The sequence below is a fragment of the Squalius cephalus genome (genome assembly GCF_949319135.1).
Source record: "Squalius cephalus genome assembly, chromosome: 19".
In the NCBI taxonomy this organism is placed as follows: Eukaryota; Metazoa; Chordata; class Actinopteri; order Cypriniformes; family Leuciscidae; genus Squalius; species Squalius cephalus.
The window spans coordinates 26,076,831-26,094,867 of record NC_137140.1 but is presented as its reverse complement, the minus strand read 5'-3'; the positions used below and the strand labels follow the sequence as shown (position 1 = coordinate 26,094,867).

The 18,037-nt window shown below is 38.4% G+C and overlaps 1 protein-coding gene across 8 annotated transcripts in view; it reads left to right on the top strand.

Annotated features, from left to right (window-relative positions):
- The window catches only part of vti1a (vesicle transport through interaction with t-SNAREs 1A), a 144,814-nt gene extending 130,531 nt beyond the window's left edge, over positions 1-14,283 (top strand). For 4 of the 8 annotated variants that reach the window (XM_079851621.1, XM_079851625.1, XM_079851620.1 and 1 more), the window contains one exon: positions 230-2,927. In XM_079851621.1, the coding sequence (XP_079707747.1) occupies positions 230-263 (34 nt within the window). In that variant the 3' untranslated portion in view covers positions 264-2,927. Of the gene's footprint in view, positions 1-229; positions 2,928-12,941 lie in introns of those variants that run through there. The other 4 variants (XM_079851618.1, XM_079851622.1, XM_079851619.1 and 1 more) reach the window with 3 other exon arrangements.
- Positions 14,284-18,037: the final 3,754 nt, after the last annotated feature.

Genomic DNA, 18,037 nt, shown 5'->3' with positions numbered 1-18,037 from the left:
GTCTTTTGAGTCGACCTTGCAGCGGCATAAGTCATGGGCTTTGCTTTTCCTATTAATATTATTTTTCCCATATTTCCATTAGTGCAACCTCACCCTCTTGCAGCCAGAATCACCTGAGGATAGAAGTGGAACACAACAACAGCTTCAAGGCTGAAGTTTGTGTTTATTTGAGAAGGTGCTGGAAAGGTCTACTCTTCACTCTCCCTCGCTCTCCCCGTTTTTGTTTCAGAGTCATCTTGGACACTCGATGCTCCTCTCTGTGACTCCCGTGACACAGCATGGCAAGGACAGCTGAAGCACTGAGCTGATTAAGTGCTGTTTTCTGAGAGCTTTTATCCTCTGGATAGGAATTTGAAAGGCTCCCTCTCAAAAGCATAACCATCTCTATATCCCCCCAACCTATCCTGATTGTATCCTTGTCTTTTCAAGTTCCACTCAATCTTTGGCCACACATATGATGGCCTTCTCTGAAGACATGTAGTGCCGTGGTTATGTCTTTTACATTGTACAGATTTCCTGTTAGTGTGAATTTTAGTCACTTCAGGCTTCGTATTGAAACTGATTCTCAGTATCAAATCAGTAGCAATTTGAGATCAAGGCTGCAGCAGCGTGCAAGATTTTTTTGTATTTGAGTTTGTATCATAATATATTTTCAGAAATTAGCATTTTTTCCGTTTAAAACAGTGATTTAAAAAAAAAAAATAGATAACCAATTAATAGGCCTACATGTAATTATGTTTGTTGGTTTGTGTGGATGACACTTAACAACAGTTTCAACAGCACTCTGTACTCGTCTCATTCGCATAAAAACAAATACTATAGATTTGAAAAAAAAAACTTTATTTATTAAGGTGCAGTCACATTGGTGAAATATCGCAAGCAAAAAAGGTCCATAGTCTAATATTTGAGCCCTAATGTGTTTTCGTCAGTTCTCCATCATTTGTGGATAAACAAGTGCTTCACTATGGACTTTGTGTGTGTGCACTCTGATCAGGTGCTGTCAGCTTCCAATTAGTTTTTGGAAATCAAATAGAACAGATGGGATGTCATATTAAAAAAGGGTGTTAACATATTTAAACGTATATCATTTATCACATTTACATGTTAACTTTGTCAGCCATAAAATAAATATTTGTTTATTACATCCGTGCTGTAAATGATCGCCTTGCTGCGGTATGTGTATCACTGGTCTTGTAGAGAATAACACAGGGTGAATGGATGTACTAGAGGGAGTGGAGATTATTACTTTGGCTTCTAGCTAAACTAAACATGTCGGCATGATGTTATGTAAAGTTGCTTGTTATTAAAAGGAAAGAGCATGTCTCTAGACTTTTTGGGGGGGAAACAGTAACAACTTGGAGTGTTTTATGGAATTTACTTTGAGTAATGCCAGAAAATTTTGGTCCATAAAATATTAAATTGTGTAGCCTCACATTTTTCTTCTAGAAATTTGCTCTATTTATCTGTCTCTTCATAACTAGATTTTGTTAGTGTAACACAACACTGAGATGTTACAAACTATGGCCTCGGGTCAGACCCGCCTAACACAGAGCGTCCAGAACTTCAACCATTCTTTCGTTTCCTTTTTCCTCTGCTCTCCATGAAAGTCACCAGCCAACACAGACCACTGATTTATGAGTTCTAATGAGATTTCAATACTGAACAAACAATAAAAATTTATGAGCATCATAGTTTTGGAGGCCCATGGTTCCATGGTTAGTGTTACACCCTTTCAACAAGCCTGGAAATACAATCCCCAGCTGCTTCCCTCAAGGAATGCAGCCACCTTTTCTGTCGGAAATCTTAGCAGCGCGCCCAAATTGTGTGAAAGTAATTTATCTCGCTTTTATAAATGCCGTTGTATTCACAGTCAACCTGGAGCGCTGCTGAGGGATCGTATTACACTGCGAGTAAGTCTCAATATCCTGCTCAGCCTTGTACTGTAGGTCAGAGCATAGGGAGTTAAAGGAGGACGTCAGGAGTTAAAGACAGTGTTGCTTTACCTGGGTGTCTTTATCTCATGTTTCTGTAAGCGCCTCTAAAAAGACTTACATTTTAGTGACTAGCTAGAAAAATTACAGAGTAATGTGCAGTTAGGATGTTGGGATGTCAAAGATTGGAAGTCTTCAAAAGCAGGAATTAGTGATATGTCTCCAAGTACAGATACAATCTATAGCCTGTTGAAACCTTGTTTGCTTGTGGTTTGGTCCATTGAACCTCACCAGTGGCGTGTCCTGTGCTGAGTTCACGAAAAGGTTAGGCCCCGACAGCCTAAAGGAAAAACATTTTAATGCAATGCTTATACAGTATATCTATCACAACCTCAAAATTCCCAGTTATTTCAAATAGGCACACCTACCTGTGCAACGGTTCTGGGAGAACTTTGAGCAGCCAAGTGAGGGTTTCTGTTTTCTCTGAAGTTTCCTGCATTGGGTGCTGGGAAATCAGGATTAGTAGTGGTACGCTGACTGCTGCCTCAGCACATTTACCCATGACATAAACTCAGACATAATATTTACTGCCTTGTTATTGGCTGTGGTGGAGAACAGGCATGCCCTCCTTGAGAAAGTTCCTGAGATATGCACTAATCCGCTACCTCGTTTTGACATCAACATCCTCCTTCTAACCAGAGATAGAGAAAAAGAAAAGGAAAGGCATAAATAAGTGAGGAATGATGAAATTGAGAGATTCCAGAGTTTTATAGAATAAGAGATAGTGGTGAGATAAAGTATTAAAAAAAAAAATGTAAAAAAAAGCCAGAATGAAAGAGCTGAAGAAGAAAGAAATTCTGGTCCAAAACCTAGTGAGCTGCCTACCTAGACTTCTTTGGCAGACACTATATAGGCAGCTATATAACAAAGTCTTGACTTTCAATTTCAGTGGAGTTTGACAATAACATGTTGGTAAGTTAATAATACAGTATTGTGATAATCAAAAAAATGGAAAAGCAAACACAAATATAAGGCTGCATTAAATATAAGGCTGCATTAAATATAAGGCTGCATTAATTGAATCAAAAATACAGGAAAACAGTAATATTATGAAATGCAATTTCAAAATAACTTTTGTATTTTTTATATATTTTAAATTATATAATATAACATTTAACACATTTGTTTTCCTATTTTCAATTATTTTACTTCAATAAAAGGTTAGATTTTTTTTTTTTTTTTTTTTTGCAAATTAACAAAACAGTAGCTTACACAAGGCAAGAAATCAATGACACACATATACATACAGGAGAGAGAAAAACAAAACAAAAACAAAGAGAGAAAACAGCTATATATAGATATTGATATAGTGGTGTATGCAGGTACATTGGTAAGTAATGGGATATTTTAGTGATATAGGTATAAATAGAGGAAATTTAAGACAATCACAGTAATAGTAGTGGAGTTGAAGAGTAAATTTTTGTAATTTTTTTAATAAAAGATCAAAAGGATTTACCAAGGGTGCCAAGAATTCTGACTATATATATATATTAGGGGTGTAACGATTCATTTTAACAACGATTCGATTCGTATCGCGATTCGTGGTTGTCGATACGATTCAAGGACGATATTGGTTCATTTAGAACGATACGATCCAAAACGATTCAGTGACTTGAAATCGATTCAGTGACTTTTTAGCCAAAAATTCTTGAAAGGGAATCAGGTATCAATTACTGAATCTGGACAACACGTTTTTTTCTAATTTAAAACGTAACGACGTTGCATGCTTGTAGTTTATTTTGTGCTTTATATATAGTGAAACGATATAAGCCTGCAGCGCACGCTGCCGCATTTGCGCGTGCAATTGAAGAGTGCGCGCTACTGCAGTATAGGACAGGAAAGTCCGTTTTTCTGAGGTGAGAGACTTTGCGCTGCTTGTTGTCTTTGCGCTGCTGCTGGCGCGTCACGCATGGCGATCACGTCACAGATAGGCAGACTGAATCGAGTAACGTTTAACGCCTTTATCTTTAAAAGTGCTAAGAAAAAAACATCCTTATAAAGTCTGACGTGCTTAAATCCAATGCGTTATTTCCTAGTATCGATACAATCGATTCATTACCTTTTAAAACGATGTTAGATCGATATATGTCGACATATTTTGTGAGTTTGAAATGAGGTTGTCCATATTGAGGCATCTTTCATGTTGGAATTCAACTACAATGCCTTAAAGTACTGTTTACGTATAGGCAACTCACTAGATTTTCAAACAGAAATCAAGAGAGTGCTACTAAGTTGGCAGAGTGCCAGTTAGGTCCCGGGCTCCTGGAAAATTAGAGGGAGCAGGGAATCTCGCTTGGACACTCCACGACAGCAGGCTACAGCTGCTGGAATCTTTTGCGAGCAAAAGAGGTTCCAGGAAGTAGTGCCAACTAAGTGTTTCTCCGTTTCTCGGTCTCAACCTTTTTAAATAGCACCTGATTCTGAACTCATCTTCTGTTTTACTCCCTCTCTCCTAGTCTCACTCTCCATCCCTCCCTCTTTCCTCCTGTAGGGGTCTAAAATCCCAGTCTAGGTTTCTAGTCAGATTGTTAGCTGGGCAATAAAAAATACATGAGTGTGTGGCGTAGAAGTGTTCGTTATGTATGTGTGTGTGTAGCTCATAAAGACAGCTTACCGACACATGGGCTGCTCCAAATGTGCAGGAGCTCGTTTGTCTTTCAGAGTTGGAGCGCTACGAGTTGAACGGGGCCGTGTGATTTGCCAGTCTCAGCCTGTGTGTATGTGTACAATATTCATGCCTGTGTGTTGGTGCTCTCTCTTCAGCAATTCCCTTTATAACCTTTTACACTCGTCTTAGTTTGTTGATCCATGTTAAGAAGCAGACTTCTCCATGAGTGGGTTGCACAGGCGGCATGTCGTTCTGATGATAGACATGATGACAGCGAGAAAGGGGGATATGGAGTGAAATCATTAGGAGGCATTCACAGTCGCAGCACTGGCAACATCTCAAGATTCATCTGTGCCAACCAAAGTTCAGTGATATTCTTCCTGAATCTACACAACGGTGCGTGATAGGACAGTCAGACCTCACTGATTGGAGCGGCTCCTGAGTCCAGCTCCAGATGATAAGAGTACTGTAGCAAGCTCCACCACCCCATAATCACGCTAATAAAACCCTATTTAACGGCTCTATTATACACTTCAGCCCTGTTAAAGTAGCCATGGTGTGTGTGTGGGTGTGTATATGCGTTTCAGAATGCTCTGGAGGGCAAACTACTGTTTTTCTTTTGGAAATTACACAGTGCTGGGGACTTTTTAAGTCAATTACATGCAATTAAATGCAGTTTTTTTTTTTCTGGCGTTCTTGTATGCGTGTGTGTGTGTGTGTGTGTGTTTGATTAAGCCTTAAAAGTCTTGTAAAGTCCCTCCTGTTCATGCTCTTCCCATGTACTGAACATGACATTTTTTAAATAGGTTGTCAATAGCCTGATGCTGATGTTTAGAGAACAGATGTGTCCGGTATGTTTTGTAACTTAACTTTTACACTATTTACTAAAAAAATTAATAAGATTATTGGAAAACTTGCCAGGTTGTGAGTACAGTTATTGGCCAATGTCTCAATGTTAAGATGGCAACATTTTGGCAAATGAATTTAATTGGTCAAAACATAATTGTACCATTGGCATAAATCTCAAAATCACCCTTCAGTCCAGTTCTCACTGACAGCTGCTAGCTCCATCACAGTTGCTAATGCTGACTCTCTACGTCACTCTGAAAGCGACTACAAAAGAACGCTATTGCCTGTCTTTATTACATCTAAAGCTCTGAGCTATTGACAGGTAAGGTGGTTTAAAGGCCGCTTTGACATGTACAGTAAGGCAGCTGAGAAGCCCTGCTAAAACATTTATCTTTGTTAGAGTGTGATCACACACTCTTAACACAGGATCAGTTCCACAGGCCTTCCTCACCGTACCAACACACGTAGAGAATCATGTCCATCAGTCAGACCATTAGTGAACACATTGATCCTGCTGACTCTCCTCCCACTTTCACTTCTTTTGCTTCTGTCTGGCTCCAGTGCAGTACAATACATGATATGGTTAAAAAAAGAAAGAAAAAAGAAAATACAGACCACTCACAGTCAGCTATTCCTTTTATCGGCTTCAAAAGTAAATGAACACTCAAATTTATGAAAGTTAGTCACAAATTTGCTTATATGATTAGTGACTAGAATATGTAGTATTTTTATTTCATATTACGTTGCACTGTTTTAATTGTTTCAGACTTCTAAAACTTGCTGTTTATTAAGAGGTTTAAATGACAAAAATGCAGGTTTTAGACTGTATATGTGTTTGTTTTCAGTTTGTGGTGTTATGAGAGTTTGCTGGGGGATGTTTTGTTTTGGGATGATTGTGAAAGGGTGTGTGTGTTTATGAATATATGTGTGTGTTTGTGTGTGTGTGGTGCTTGGGTGGTGGTGGTGTTCAAATGGGGTAAACTTCCATCACCCACCTCCCCCCACACACACAGGCGTAGAGGTGTACCACTGCCCTCATTAGGGCTACTAATAAGGGGAACTGAGAGTGTACGAGAGAGAGAAAAAAAATAGTGGGAAAGAAGGGGAAAAAGGTTTTAAATTTTAATAACGCGGGTACGATTTTGTAAATCTTTCCTGACAGAAAACTCCTCATTATTTTCATCTGTCTCTGTCTCCTCTACCACCTCCACTGATAAATGGGCTTTTCGTAGCTTGAACTCGCTCTCCTTCTTTCTCTCTCTCTCGCTCTCTCTCTCGCTCTCTCTCTCCCTCTCTCTCTCTCTCTCTCTCTCACACACACTCACATACACACACACACACACACACACACACAGTCGTTCATTCTTTGGCGTTGTGCTTCTGAGGTTAGACTTATGTTTTTAACCCAATTGACTCAGTTTAATTTTGTCTGCTGCTTTTGGAAGGAGTTATTTTGGCAGTGCCTGCTTACGTATAATGTTCAGCTTGTGAGCTTCACACTGAGAAAGTCACAGTGTGCTTAAGACAGAGATTCTCAACTGAAGGGTCTTCAATTGAAGAGGGGTTTGAGGGTTCCAGACACCACCATAAAAAACACAAACATAATTAGGTGGTTTGATCATCTTTTATAAAATTTAAATAAATAATTAAATAAAAAATGTAAATGGGGGGGGGGTCTGTTGATTATTGCTGACATAACGTGACTTTTATCCAACTTTTTAATTATTCTTAAACAGGAAAAACTTTTAATTTATAGATTTTTTATAGTAATAAAATAAATGTCTGTGCATACCTTATTTATTAAATAAGTACTGTATTTGGGACAGATGCTGTGGATCCTTGTCTTCACGTTATACATGTAAAGTTATACGCTACTGTTCAAAAGTATGTTTTTTTAAAGAAAATAATATAATATTTTTATTCAGCAAGCATGCTTTAAATGAATCAAAAGTGATTGTAAACACTTTTACATTGTTACAAAAAAACTACTTCTGTAAATGCTATTCTTTCTATTCGTCAAAGAATCCTGAAAAAATGTATCAAGGTTTCCACAAAAATATTAAGCATACTGTTTTCAATATTGAAAATAATAAGAAATATTTATTGAGCACCAAATTATTAGCATATTAGACTGATTTCTGAAGGATCATGTGACACTGAAGACTGGAGTATTGGCTGCTGAAAATTCAGCTTCAGCGTGACATAAAAAAATACATTTTGAAATACATTAAAAAAAGAAAATTGTAGGAATTTCACAATATTACGGTTTATACTGTATTTTTTTATACTGTAATTCTGTATGCAGTCTTGGTTAGCTGAGACTTCTTTCAAAAACAAAAATTTTTAACCGATCCCAAACTGAAATGTTCGTGTTCTTTAATTTATGATTGTTAATATACTTAAATTACTATAGTTTTTACCTTTTTTAGGTAATATTTTGCAGTAGTAGTGTGTGAATAGGTTTTGCTGAGTGAGTTTAATCAAGTCAATGAAATAAAACCAAATGTGATCTACCAGAGTTACAGTTTGACTTGGTTCATTAAAAAACATAAATTCATTTATTCCAGCATGGGAATTGAACTGCGTAGAGTCTTATCTCTGGCCCAACTAGACATAATAAATTTCTATTGGTACATGAGATCATGCTAACAATTTAACAAGTGTGAGTACTTGAAGTGTTTAATATTTAATATTAGTTGAGCATGGTTGTGAGTCAGTGAAGTTTTAATGTTATGATTTTTACTTTATATGCTACATTGAAGAAACCTTTATTTATTTGATTTTACATGTGCATTATTGAGCCCCTGGTTCTTTTTTCCGACCTAAGCTAGAGAGAGACAGAAAAAGTGAACATGTAAAAGAAGGTTTACCCTGAGCTATGAGCTGTGACAACATGAACAGGTCTCCTCCAGCCCTCTGTCATGTGTTTGACAGAGAGGATGGATGCGGTTTGATGGGTCCTGCTCTGTTCTGTCCAGACATGGTTCAGCATGGGATAGAACCTCCATCAAACAGGCAACAGATATAACCTTTTCTTCTGCTCTCTCTGTCTCTGTCCTCCCCTTAATGTGATTCATCCCAGGTGAGACTAGAGGTAGAGGAACCATAGATTAGTCACAGAAGTATCCATTGCTCCTTTTCCAGTTGTAGTTTCCAATCTGGTCCGTTTCCAAATTTGAGGGAGGAAAAATATCACTCCAACCCATTAAATGTACTGCAAACATTTTAAACAATAGTTTTTATTATATTATATTATATTATATTAATTATATTGTATTATATAAGTCTGGAGGTTATCACACTGAACATATACAATGGCTCAAGCACCTGTAACTCTGGGCAGAAATTGATATTCTTTAGAATTTTTTTTATACTTCTATGTTTGCAGTCCATAATTTTCAGTGAATTATTCACTTCAGTGCATGTTTCGCTGTAAAACAGCTGTATGGCCAGATGATACGGAAACTACGTTTCTCGACTGGATAAAGCAAACCAGCGTCTTGCTAGTAAAGTTTTGATGGATGAGGATTGTAATCATGGTAAAGACGATAGCAGTGACGTACAGTAAGCACGCGTCCTTTATATTGATGCGCAAACAAACTGTGTGTGCGCACTTGATGCAGTGATCGCACATTGTATCTACGGTATGCACAGACATATTTCAGTACATTCACATTGTTTCCACACACATTCAGGATGATGTTTTGATTTGTCATGTGCCATGTGTCATGTTGCTGTGTTTAGTATTTCTGAATAGATGATATACTGTAGTAGGTATATGCAGTCAGGTCAAGGTGGTTGATTTTAATTTTTTTTTTTTTTTTTTTGCCATCTCCATGTGGTCCTGTTCGGTATCGCAACTTGACTTCTGTTGCACTGAACACATAATATACACTGTGAATGTTTCTTTTTTTGTTTATTTGTTTTTTCATGGGTGCTTTGGTGTGTGCATAAATTTATGAATTATATGGATTCCTTATATCACTTGGTTATTTGGTGTCATTTTGGAGTCTTCAAGTGTCCTTTTTTTGGAAAGACACCTAAATTTACCTTGAAAAAAGCAAGCAGAAAATACAGTTTTATGAGAATCAGCTTTCAATCTGATACAATAACAATACAATAAAAACAGTAATATTATGAAATATTATTAGTTTAAAATAGCTGTTTTCTATTTTTATTAATTTTAAAATGTAATTTATTCCTGTGATGGCAAAGTTGAATTTTCAGCAGCATTAGTCCAGTACTCAAGTTATTCAAATATACAGTGTAATGAGAAAAATAAATAAGTAACAGTAATAAAAAAAATTAGTAACAGTCAGTTACATCATCATTTGGCTCTCAAGTATGCAGACTGGTTCTGAGAGAGGTGCAAAAGGTGTACAAATAGTGTTTCGGTTCTTCTGTTCTTTGAAATCCATTTGTGGTTATATTTAGTTGAAGTTGAAAGGGACTGCCATAAGGCAAGATTTTAAAGTTTACAGACAAAAGTTCCCCTCCATCAGTGAGTATTTGAGCTCTCGTACATGACAGGATGAATTACTTCCCCAAACATGTTCCTCAAATTACAACGGTACTCAGTGAATAGATGTGTGCACTTTCCAGTGCTTTTTTCAGAGTGTTTTTAGGCCTGGTGTTGTTGAAGTGAAGGAAGCGTGGCTGCTCTCTGTGATGACTGGGCCACTCACTCACTCGCTCTGGATGTGGGGCTGCCCGGGGCCTCTCCGCCCACCCTCAAGGGCCTGTCAGAGCAGCCTTACCAAAGGCAGATTAATCTACATTACTGCTAACAGCTCAGCCTGGCCCCTGATCCTCTCACACACACACACTGTATTTAATCTCTTGCACTTCAGTCAAAAATCTACAGCTGAGGTTTTGGTCAGAAAATTAAGGTTAGTAGAAATTGATTTATGAGTCCATGAATTTTCTTGAGGTTGTGTGTTAAAATACACATTAAATGACGATCCTGCCTAAACCCTTTTTACCAGGGTAGAATCATTGTGCAGAACAGCTTCAATTGGCTTATTGATTTTAAAATCATGGTAACAATTTGTCAAAAGACAGTAATGTTCATCTATTTATATACAAAGTTTGTAGTCTGTTAGACTTTTTAATGTTTTTGGAAGAAGTATTTAATGCTCACCAAGGCTCAATTTGTTTGATCAAAATAACTTTTTATATTTTAATATGTTTTAAAATGTATTTTATTCCTGTGATGGCAAAGCTTAATTTTTAGCATCATTACTTCAGTCTTTAGTGTCACATGATCCTTCAGTAATCATTTTAATATGCTGATTTGCTGTTCAAGAAACATTTCTTATTATCATCTATGTTAAAAGTAATAATGCTGCTTAATATTTTTGTGGAAACCATGACACATTTATTTCAGGATTCTTTGATGAATAGAAGTTCAAAAGAACAGCATTTATTTGAAATTGAAATATTTTGTAGCATGACAAATGTCTTTGTAGTCACTTTTGATCAATTTAATGTTTCCTTGCTGAAAACATTATTATTATTATTATTATTATTATTATTATTATTATTATTATTATTTAAATGTACTGACCTGAAACTTCTGAATAGTGTACTTTATCTTAATATTGATTAACAGGAATTGGAAAATACGTAAGGGTCACATGATCTTGACATAAGCTTACCTCAAGTAGCACTGAGCACAGAATCAGCCCTACCATCTTTTAACACACATTCTTTAAACAGACCCAAGAATTCCCATTCGTCCCTCTCCCACGGCTGTTTCCTGTCCCTTTAGGCACCAGCACATCTCTGAACATCATGAACAGTCTGTCCTCTTGCTTGGAGTTTGTTTGTGTGTGTGTGTGTGTGTGTGTGTGTGTGTGTGTGTGTGTGTGTGTGTGTGTGTGTGTGTGTGTGTGTGTGTGTGTGTGTGTGTGTGTGTGTGTGTTGGGTGTGGGTTTAGGGATAGGGTTAGGGGATAGAATATACAGTTTGTACTGTATAAAAAAACATTGTCTATGGAAATTCCCCACTAAGATACCAAAACCTAACGTGTGTGTGTGTAGCCAGTGTAAATAATGAATGTTACTTAAAGAGACATGTGGGAGATCTGGCCTTGCTAAACATGCTCTGATTAATGTCCTCCGTCAAGCATGCACTCCCAATTATGAATTATGCCAGCCTAGCATCCAATCAGAGCTCACCTTTCGTCAGTGCAGTGAAAAAAGCCTCTGATGGTTTATCGTATCAAAATAAACATATCGGAGCATAAACGCATGAATACTAGTCAGTTTTGTGCAGCAGCATTGAGGTGTGGATTGTAATGCTATTTTGCTTTCTTTACTGTACATCTCTGTATCTGTGAGAGGTGTGTGTGTTTGGATGGGGAAGAGTGCTGCTCGGCTGCAGTGGTGATGAATGGGTGTGTGTGAGTTATTCATCTCCTGCTTATAGGAGTGGACAGTGGTCCTGCTCTCTCCACATGTCAGCACATGGGATAATTCTGTCATTTATCAGGAATGACACTGGAGACAAAAACTCACCCCGAGAGATCATCCCAGGGTCTCAACTCCTGCTCTCACCCTCACTGTACTCATCCACACACCCACTTTGTCACTTTTCAAACAGTTTGTTTTTCTCAGTTCTGAGCAAACAGACATTTTTCAGCATTTTCTTTTTTGGGGGAAAATTCTGCTGTATGATATGATATGGATGGTAAAGTGTATGAAATGAAGAAATGTTTTCTTGAGCAGCAGATCAGCATTTTATAATGATTTCTTAAGGATCATGTGACACTGAAGACTGGAGTAATGCTGCTGAAAATTCAGCTTTGGCATCACAGGAATAAACTACATTTTAAAGTATATCAAAATAGAAAACCGTTATTTTAATTGCAATAATATTTCACAATGTTACTGTTTTTACTGTATTTTTGTTGTTACTCTTTTTCTGTTATTGTGAATTATACTTGAAATCACAATTAAATTGGGCATAATATGTTTAATAAATAAATATGCAACTGATTTGTAGAACTTTGTGAATTACTGAGTGAATCTATGGAGTCTTTCAGGCACTGATTGCCTTTTTTGTTTGGTCATGTGATAATAGGAAAGTGAGTTTTATGGAGAATTCCTTCAGTAAATATGTGAATTTTATTAGCTGGAGGAATGCCACAAGCTACACTTTTTACTTTTTAGAGAGAAATAAATGCTCTGAGCGTGTCTGCAGACAGATGGTGAGGAAAAAGGCAAAGTTGTCATGCCGTTGTGACATGTTTTGCACAATAGTATGTGTTTGTTTTTTTTAGACCGATCTGACTGAAGTGAAATCTGTTTGAGTTCAGTCAGAAAAAAAATTATTCATTTTTGATGCGAGGCATGTACTCGATCACATGCATGTTATTTTGTGTGAAGATGTTAAATCGTAGGTTTTACTACTGTCTCGATTAATGTCCTTAACATAAAATCTCTTTCTCTTGTCTTCTCTTTCTCTCCATCTCTCCCTCTCCTCACCCACAGGATCATTCAGAATCGTGTCCTGGTCTTCATCCTGGGGGCCATCATCCTCCTCACCATCGTCTTGGCCATCTATTTCAATTTGCGAGGGCACTGATCTCCACTGACTGGCCCTATGCGTGCATGTGTGAGTGTGTACGAGCGTGTGTGTAAGATTAATAGTGACAAAAGTGTTGGGCTGGAGTAATTAGGACAAATTGTTCACATGAATCATTCCTGGTGGGCAGTGACAGGGGGCCTCTCCTCGCTGCTCTCGAGCGGAGCGGGACCGTGTCTACCCTCTCTCTCCTTATATTTATGCTGCGTCCATTACTTTTTAAACTTACCGACCCAGAGAGAAACCCGGCACGGATGTGTGGACACAAGGACCATGATGAGAACATCAGATGGATGAAGAACAGGAAGACGAACATCAACCTATGTCATAACCTGCTGTTTAATGTTTAGTTTTGGGGGGTTTTGTAGACGGGAAAAGGGCATGAGAGCCAAAAGGTACTGGAAATTCCTATCCATCAGGTATATGTGTGTGTGTGTGTGTGTGAGCCGTACACAAGGCAAGGCCCCCGGAGCAGTACCATTTAGCACACGGTGCAGAATCACACACTACACACAGCCCAAAGGTCACACGCCCGTCTCTCAGTCCCCCTTCATCCAGGATTAGTAGCTTCTCACGCTGTTCCTCTAAGGTCAGCAAAGACCTCGCATGTGTTTAGTTAAACCAGCAGGACTGCTTTGAACAAGAAAATATCCATGTCCACTCTTACCTTTACTAATCAAATCTGACAGCATGATAGTAACCGTAGTCAGTCGTACTAATAAGAAATGTATTTCCTGTATTTATTTGTCATTTCAGATGAATTGTACTGTATTTTTCGCTGTATCTTTCTTTCAATTTATCTGGAATTTGTTTTAGCCATCAATGTTTGACATTAAAATCACATCATTTGTCTCTACTGTGCAATGTTGCAAATGTACTTCATTATTCCTATAGGAAGACCAACTAGCAAGCATCAGTATGGAAATATGCGAAATTTGGGAGTCTGCTCCAGGCTTTCACCTGCTGTTTGCGTATTAGGGTAGAAGAAAGAAGGTAAAGATAACTATGTGCTAATAGTTCATTTCAGTTAGTTTGTTATTTATGTGAGGATTCCAGTTTGTGTACTTTTATATATTTATGTGTGTATCGCCATACACTCCGGCTCAGTTCCAAAACGCAGTGAGTTCCCTTGATGTCTAATGCCTACATAGGCAGCTGACGTCCAAAGCAGCATCACTAGCTGAAATTATACCTCATAAATAACTGATTTGGGACCCTTTACATTGTCAGCAACTTTGAACAGACTACAAAAAATATTTATTTGAAAGAGTTTGCTGTCAAGCTAAAGGTAAACATTTTCGAATACATGTTGCAAATGAGTCAAACGCTTTTAGTGAATCGATGCAGTCGAACAACATCAAGTCCCGTCCGACGTCTTGTTCAAGAAGCCATTTCTCAACTTCCATTTCATGTCGACTTTGAAGAGTTAGCTGTTAGCATGTTGTGAAGCTAATGGCATAATGTGTTAAACATAAAGTCAAATAATCAATTTTATATTTATATTTTTATGTATATTGTTATATATTGTATATATTTTTATATTATGTTTATCAACATTTCATTTTATTTGTCCTTTTTTAATAAATAGTTTTTTAAAGTTCGCTATTAGCATCTAATTACAATGCGAAGGATAAATAATCGATGTTTGTGAAGGCGCCGATAGCCTCGTGGGCAAGTGCATGTAGCGCCGTTGTGCTTCGGGTGACCCAAGTTCGAGTCCCGGCTCGTGGACCTTTCCCGATCCCATCCCCCCCCCTCTCTCTCTCTCTCTCTCTCCCACCTCACTTCCTGTCTAGCTACTGTCTTATCCTAATAAAACGGCCAAAATTAAATCTTTAAAAAAAAAACATTAGGTAAAATGAAGTACAGCTGTTTTTGGTGTTGAATCAGCTATATAATGGACATTTTTCTTAGTTCGTCCTGCATCTTAGTTTTATTTTTTTTAAATTTGTTTTTTTCAGAGTTGTCACATTGCATTCTGTGAATTCTTTTTTCCCCACAAATTATGCTGCCTTAAAATTTGGGCAAAGAAGGTGTCTTAAAAGGCAGCATATTATTAGGCCTTCATCTCTTGGCCTTCACACGGGGAGCGCTCCTGTGATGATGCCTACGTAGGCAACTCACTAGGTTTTGGAACTAGGTTTTAACACACGTGCCACAGCTCTTCCTATCACCTCAAGCTCAACAGCCCTGCCACACGTGACGCATGCGCACACACCTCTGCCAATCGAGGTGCCTGGCGGACAGACAGATGGACTGTCAGACAGACAGGCAGACGGCATTTGATATTCTGTTTCAGGCCGGTGGATTGTCTTATTTTGGAAGCAGCCTGGTGGGGGGTTTTCTCTGCCTCTACTTCACAGCTATGGCTTCAAAGCGCCAAATTAATGGCCAACAAAATAGTGCGGCTCCGCGTGTCCCATGTGGGGCCAACCTATTGAGAGTTATCATTAAGTTGAGGAAGGAAGAGAAAGGATGAGGGGGAGCTGAATCCCGCCAGTTTAACAAACCTCATCAGATAATGACCTCTGTGATTGGGTTTTGCATCAAATGGCGAAGAGAAAGAGAGTGTGCGTTTAAGTACGATAGCAATGAGATTTGTTTGTCCTTGTTTTCCTCACATGCGTGTTTCCCACACCTGCGAGTGTGTATGCGAGACATCAGTCGGCTGTACATGTAATGACTTGGATGTGTATTGGTGTCTTTTGCTGGCTCAGTGTCTGTGTGTGCGTTATCTGTCTCTCGCTCTCTCTCTCTCTCTCTCTCTACTTGGGCCTGTCAGATCCTCTCAGCAGCGTGTGGCTGGTGGAAAAGCAGCGTGGCTGCGGCTCTATTTGAAGTTGTAATGGTGTCAAAAAGTCAGAGCTGACTGACAGCCGTCAGTCCCACTGGGGCTCATTAAATCATAACAACTTGACAAGGAAATAATTGAGCGCTGACGATAAGTTGGGGCCCATTTAGATGTTTTTATTTTCTTTCATTATTAGTTGTGGCTATTATGTTCATTAAGAAATTGCATTAAACAACCTTCGGGGGGGCTAATGATTTGTTTATATCCCCTTTTTTATTATTTAAACATTAGAGGTGTCACGTGACGCCTTCGGCTGGCTGGCGGTATCATCTGCTGCATCTATTTTTTCCCTTCTTTTTTTTCTCTTCCTTTCTTTTCATTCTTTTTCACCCTCTATGTCTCCCTGTCTCCTTCCCTCCTTTCTCTCTCTCTCTCTCTCTCTCTCTCTCTCTCTCTCTCTCTCTCTCTCTCTCTCTCTCTCTCTCTCTCTCTCTCTCTCTCTCTCTCTCTCTCTCCTTCTCCAAGCAGCGGGTGCCTTTGGAATATGAAATAGATTATTCATTACCCTGTTCTCTGTAGCTGATTTGGTTTGCGTGTAGTGTCTTCTATGTGAGGAGGATGAAAACTTGTCAAAAATGGGTTATATCTTATTCCGAGGGGCAACAATAGTGGCAGTTACAGACAGACTTTAATATTTCATTATGCCTGACGTTAACCCTGCTAAGTGACTTCAGCTAGCAGGCCTTTAGTGAGAAAGAGACTCTGATTAGCTCCTATCACAGAACAGGCTACGAAGAGGCAGGAAAGACCCACTGCGGTCATGGCAGAGATGGGCGCTTGCTCTTTATTTACAGACATCTTGCTGGATAGATGCAGGATATATATATATATATATATATATAGTGGTGGTCAGAATTAATGGCACCCCTGGTAAATATAAACAAAAATGGTTGTAAAAAAATAAACCTGCATTGTTTATCCTTTTGATCTTTCCTTCAAAAAATTCGCAAAAATGTAACCTTTCATTGAAGTAAAAGAATTGAAATTGGGGGGTAAATAACATTACGAAATAAATGTTTTTCTCCAAAACACGTTGGCCACAATTATTGATACCCCTAGAATTTTTTATAAGAAAAATATCTCTGAAGGATATTCTCATTAATATTTACCTTTATTTAGCACACCAGGGTGACTAGGAACATGAAATTGTCCAGCTATGACTTCTTGTTTCACAGGAGTTTAAATATGAGGAAGCACAAAGGCCAAATTCCCTTAATCATCCATCACAATGAGTAAAACCAAAGAATATAGTTATAATGTGCAGCAAAAGATAGTTGAGCTTCACAAAATAGAAAGTGGCTGTAAGAAAATAGCTAAAGAATTGAAAATCCCCATTTTGACCATCAGGGCAATAATTAAGAAGTTCCAATCAACTAAAGATGTTACGAATCTGCCAGGAAGAGGACGTGTGTCTATATTGTCTTAATGGACGGTGAGGAGGAAAGTTTGAGTGGCCAAAGACTCTCCAAGGATCACAGATGGAGAATTGCAGAGATTAGTTGAGTCTTGGGGGTCAGAAAGCCTAAAAAAAATGATCAAACAACCCCTACATCCCCACATGTTGTTTGGGAGGGTTTCAAGAAAAATCCTCCTCGCTCCTCCAAAAATAAACTCCAGCATATTCAGTTTTTAGACACGACTGGATCTTCAGAGGGGACCGGATTCTGTGGTCAGATGAAACAAAAAAAAGGGCTTTTTGGCAGCAAGCCCACCAGATGTGTTTGGTGCAAACAGGGATGAAGAGTACCCCATGCCTACGGTTAAATATACTGCTAGATCTTATATGTTGTGGGCCTATTTATTTGCTGGAGGTCCTGGACATCTTGTTCAGATACATGGTATTATGGATTCTAGCAAATACCAACAGATAAAAAATCAAAACCTGACGCCTTCTGCTAGAAATCTTATAATGGGCCGTGGATGGATCTTCCATCAGGACAACGGTCCAAAACAAACATCAAAATCAACACAAAAATGGGTAACTGAGCACAAAATGAAGCTTCTGCCATGACCGTCCCAGTTCCCTGACCTGATGAGTGGAGTGAACTGAACAGAAGAAGCACCAACATGAACTTGTGAATCTGAAGGATCTGGAGAGATTCTGTGTGAAGTAATGGTCTCTGATCTCTTGTCAGATGTTCTCCAAACTCA